Source organism: Octodon degus, unplaced genomic scaffold, assembly GCF_000260255.1.
Source record: "Octodon degus isolate 3935 unplaced genomic scaffold, OctDeg1.0 scaffold00235, whole genome shotgun sequence".
Lineage (NCBI taxonomy): Eukaryota > Metazoa > Chordata > Mammalia > Rodentia > Octodontidae > Octodon > Octodon degus.
Genome location: NW_004524811.1, coordinates 2634486 through 2639746, shown reverse-complemented (window position 1 = coordinate 2639746; position 5261 = coordinate 2634486). Strand labels below are relative to the sequence as shown.

Below are 5261 nucleotides of genomic sequence, written 5' to 3'. Positions count from 1 at the left end.
CTCTACCACAGGTGAAGTAAAGGACACTGGTCATTTATCATTCACAGACCCAGGAAGTACATAAACCAGACCAGGGCGTAGAGCCTGAGAAGGGAAACCACACTGGCCAGGGTGCCAGGAACTTCATTCTGGGCTTTAGTGACAGGTTTTTATCTTCCACCGATGAGGCCAGGCACAGGCAGAACTGGCCCTGTGTGGGGCAGTACATTGAGCCCCAGCCCTCCAATGTAACAGACTTACATCTTCCTAACAGTGAGAATGATCTGCTTTTCAGATAACACCTTCCAGTCTATTTTCTGTTGCTGCTGCTCAGTACAGAAGAGGTAAGTTTGCCTTTTGGGATAACCTGGGAAACGAATTACTTCATGACATCTTTGTTCATTATTGCATTTTCATGTCTTTCTGTGTCTGCTGCTCTCTGTCTGGGAGCCCATCTCCCACTTTCTCCCTGTTGACTGCCATTCAGGGAAAGGGGTAGGTCAAATGTTGTTGGCTTGTGATTCTTCCTCCATTCGCCTAGATACAATCACCTCTTCCCTTGTGCTGTGTCCCAAGCTTGGTTCTGTAACCTTTATTTCATGCACATTGCCTATGTGTCCTCTGCGCCACTCTGTACTTCTCCCACCTTGAATGCAAGAATCCTGTCTTTGTAATCTGTGCTCCCCTGAACCACTAGGGAACCTAATACTTCGGTGCCAATACATGGCAGTATGAGAATCAAGTCGAAGGCATCCTATTAATGCTAACAGCTAATATTTAATAAGAATGTCCTATACATCAGGTGTTACTCTAGGAAATTTGCTTTTATTCATTTACACAAGTCTTTTTACAATTTTCACTTAACAGATGGGGAAATTGAGACTTACCGAGGTTACCTTGTTTACTCCAGGCCATGTTATGAGCTGGTGTGGAGCTGGGAGTCCAAGTCATGATCTCAAGCACCAGACCATGATTTACCAGAACAGACAGCATTAAATGAGAGCACACCCATTATAGTGATTGCTGCCCTAATCCACATCAGACTCTGTATGGGCAGTGACACATTCCCTCAGTTTTATTTCATAACAACTCTGCTTATCTTAGCATCTCCAGTTCTCAGATAAAGAAGCTTAACTTCTGAGAGTTGGCAATTCACCCAAGCAGAGAAAATGGGCCCTATCTAAACAGGTAGCAAGATAGCCAGGTTTGTCTACCATGTTTGGGTTAATCTAATGGGTTTGTGTGTACTGTTTATATGAAAGATCCTTTGTAATGTGATGGCTTTTCAATGTCAGACAAGTGAGAACACAAGTAAGCCTGAGCAATGATGAAGTACATTCAGAAAAATATAGCCCACATCGCAGGCCGTGGTTCAGCAGACCGTCACACAAGAAGCAAGTGAGTATCACTCTCACAGCGACATCTGTGCCCCACAGAGTGCTGCTTGGTGCCAAGGCCAGAAGTTAGGATTATGCTCTGCCCATAATAAGTGCTCAGTTAGCAGTGAATGAGTGTTCTAGAAGATAATGAAAGAAAGAAAACTTAAAACAGCCTACTGTGCTGTATTTAAACATCGGCCTTGAGGGTAGACAGCAAACAGGGAAAACATGATCTGGTTTTGGAATTTTGAGGTGGTGATTAAGTTAAGATTCAGCGTTGGGAACAGCAGTGTCCTGAAGAAGTGAGGTAAACTCAAACACCAGCTCACGGCCCAGGAAAGGAAAGGGCCATTGCTCTCCTTCAAAAGACAAGAATCGTCACCGAGAAACCACTGAAGGATAATCACCTTTTAAGAATCGTAACAGGCAAAATTCAACATGATCCTGGTAAGACTACTTGGATCTGGGCATGGTGGCACATGCCCATAATCCCAGCACTAGGGAGGCTGAGGAAGGAGAGTCGCTGTGAGTTCAATGCCAGCCTGGCTACATAGTAAGCGCAACGCCAGTCTGAACTCCACAGCCAGACCCTGTCTCAAAACAATACGGAACAGTTGACAAAATGATGGATGTGTTGCTGGGCTCAAGGTTGTTTCCTGGATATATCCCGGCCTAGTTTTTGCTTCAGTGTTGCTAGATAGGAGATGGGAGGACGCCAACAAATAAGCCACATCTTTACCCCACAGTGAGAGAGCTCACCTCTTGGATTTTACAGCACAGCAGGGGCCACGTTCAGCCGTCCACGCGCAAGCCCCTGCCACCACTGCCTGCCTCTGCGCTGGCCCAGGAGAGGATCCAGGTCAAGGCCTTGTTCGACTTTCAGCCCCGGGAGCCCTGCGATCTCGCACTGCAGCGAGCTCAGGAGTACCTGGTGCTGGAGAAACCGGACTCTCACTGGTGGAAGGCGAGAGACCATCTGGGGTAAGACACGCAGCTTAGCAATTCCTGCACGCCTGAGCGGCTTCGGAACGCAGAAAGCCTCTTTCGCGCATTGGCTTGCCACCTTTATAAATCTACACAGACCAGGGTTTGTTCCTTATGTTTCTCCATTTCACTGCCATGGAGCACGGGGAGTCCTGCAGCCTCAGGATCATGCAGTCCTGCTTGGTGCCAAGGCCAAAAGCTAGGATCGTGCTCGGAACGTAATACGTGCCCAGTTAACAGTGAACAAACGTTCTAGCAGAAAATGAAAGATGAAAGGTAGTTAAAATAGCCTACTGTGCAATGAAGGTACAGCCTGAGGGTGGACAGCAAAGGGAGGAAATGCATTCTAGTTCCTAACATTTCGAAGCAAAGATGTCCTTGTTATTGTGTTCTTGAGCACGTGAGTTACTCAGAGAATTTTTTGATTTATAACATGAAAATAGTAATGGCTATTGTGTAGGTTCTTATTTTGATTTCTACTTGGAAATTTGCCTTTTTACAATTATAAGGCAAGAACAGAAACAGTGCCTTATTCACTTCATATTTCTACAATAATTAGTTTTGAAAGCCAATACTGCAGTAGCTGTGGTATTAACTTGGAAATAAAATTGTCTTGGTAGAAAGTAGATTTTTTTTATTAGTGTCAAAGTAGTATTCTATTAGATGCAAGCAGCAGAATAGAATCTAACCTATTTATTGTGATAAGTTATTAATATTTGACTGTAGTTCTGGGATGATAAAAATTCTGAGAACTGTCTGAGCTCCCTGGGAGAGAAGGTCGGTATTGATTTCCAATATTTGCATTTGGAGCTTATAAATATGTAAGTAGGATGAGCACCTCAATTCCATGCCTCTCTTCTTAATTATATTTTCCTGATGACTTGACCCTTAGCAGTTCTGAATTTAGGTTGAACATGTGAGAGAGACTTTTTAGTGAAAAAAGAGGCATTAGTGAGTTTGGGTCTGTGTAATTAGCTATCCATTTTACCATTTTTTATTTCATAGGTAAATGAATGGCTGTTAAAACAATGCTAAGATTCTTTTTTGTAATTCTTCCAAACCCAGTCTCTTTCCCAAAAGTACATAGTTACTCATTTAGTGAGTATTTTTCTCGGTCATTTGGAACGGGCTTACACACGTGCACTGAAGTTCCTGTAGATTTTACTTCCCTAAATCTTACATACTTCATGCGTTGTTCTGAAGTTGGCATCCATTTTTCAGTAATGTGTCTTAGAGATCTTTTTCTGATTTCAAACACTGGTGAAGGCCTAGAAAGTAAGAAAGCTTTAGCCTGGTAATAGGTGTGTAGAAGGTATATCTTATGTGGAGATCAATTTGTTGTTTCTTCTGAAAGATGTGTGAGTTTGCAGCCTCAGTGGTTCCCTTCTTTGATATCCTTGATTTCCTTAGAGAACCATCCCTGAGCACAAGGATGCATGTATAAACATTCCTTTAAGTCATTGCTCATAACGGGACTGGAGATTTGAATATCTGCGCTATCAACCGCAGTGCCCAGCGAAGCTGTTATCTTTTATAATTGATGCTTTTAAACTAATTACTCATTCTAACTTCAAATGATCATTTCAGTGTCCTTTTTCTGCTTTGATAGTATTTTCAGCTCATAGAAATCACTTAAACTATTCACCCTATAAATTAAGAACTTAGTATTTCCTGTATAGAAATTTTTGTTGAGATAGAAGTGAAAAAAAGTGAACCTTTTTTCTTGTGTTAACAATGTAATCAGTAGAATGAATTGATTTTCCCCTGCATCCTTGGGCTTTTTTTTTTTTTTTTTTAATTTAGGACAGAATCTACAGGGTGTTCAGTGTCTCACTATTAGATCAGACTCGTGGTGTTTCTCCTGTTTACAGCCTTCCAAGCCGTGAGATCACAGGCGCACACCACCACGCCCAGTCTCAACCTCCCTCTCAGTGTGCTCCGGGGCTGGGCCAGCACGGCATGCAGCAGATCGAACCGTAGCTGCTGTGCTCTGCCGAAGCAGGATCCTTGGGCTTTTACAAGAGCCTTCGTCACAGTAAATGTTACCAACAGGCCCACATTTTGATGTTTGCTTTGTCTTTTGTTCTAGGAATGAAGGCCTAATCCCAAGCAACTATGTAACAGAAAACAAATACACCAATTTGGAAATATATGAGTGAGTCTTCTCCTCCGGTGCCCTGGGGGTAACCTACGACAGTCAGGACATTCTGGCAGCTTAAATGTGGCAATACTGTTTTGGGTCTGTAACAGGAAAAGAAAGTAACACAGTCGACAGCTTTAGCAATAAAGAGAGCTCTAATCCTTATTGTGGTTGATGCACCGACTTCTTTTTTCTTAAACTTGTTTTGTTAGGCCACGGTTTTTTTGACAGTGACACTGTGAAGCTAAACACCCACATGGTACTTGTTTTATTGTAAATCTTAAATGAAACATTTACTTTTTAAAATGACATTTGATTTTTCAAGGAATGATAAATTGGATTTACTATGTGCATGACCACATTTTGGCCATGTTTTGATATGCTTTAGAAAAGATAAGAGCAAGGCTCTCTTGCTGTACTTTGGAAAAGCACCAGGCATGTTCACTGAAGTTTTCCATGAAATCTGTTTTATTACAAATATAGATTTGGACAATGAGAGAGAGCTTTATTTTTTTTTTTTTTTTTTAGCATCATACTGCAGGTGGGAGGATTAATTCAGAGGTAGAACGTGGCAGAGCTGAGACGAATCCCGAGTCTTTTTTAAATTTGGAATTTCAGTTTGAGCATCCTAGTGGATGTCAGTGGTGCTAAACACTGGTGACACAACACAGAATCTGCCCTGTTGTATGGAACATAGAGTTTCATTAAGGAAAAGTGGTAGGAGTAAATGTCCTTACACAGTTAGCTCTGTTTACAAGCTCAGTTAGTTACATTTCTTC

At 42.1% G+C, this 5261-nt stretch overlaps 1 protein-coding gene across 2 annotated transcripts in view; it reads left to right on the top strand.

The window, feature by feature from the left end:
* The first annotated feature begins 245 nt into the window (after positions 1-245).
* The window catches only part of Txk (TXK tyrosine kinase), a 52860-nt gene continuing 47844 nt past the window's right edge, over positions 246-5261 (top strand). For both annotated transcript variants that reach the window (XM_004645665.2, XM_023706004.1), the window contains exons 1-4: positions 246-323; positions 1275-1377; positions 2134-2339; positions 4432-4497. In XM_004645665.2, coding sequence (XP_004645722.1) covers positions 259-323; positions 1275-1377; positions 2134-2339; positions 4432-4497 — 440 coding nt within the window. In that variant the 5' untranslated portion in view covers positions 246-258. The remainder of the gene's footprint in view (positions 324-1274; positions 1378-2133; positions 2340-4431; positions 4498-5261) is intronic.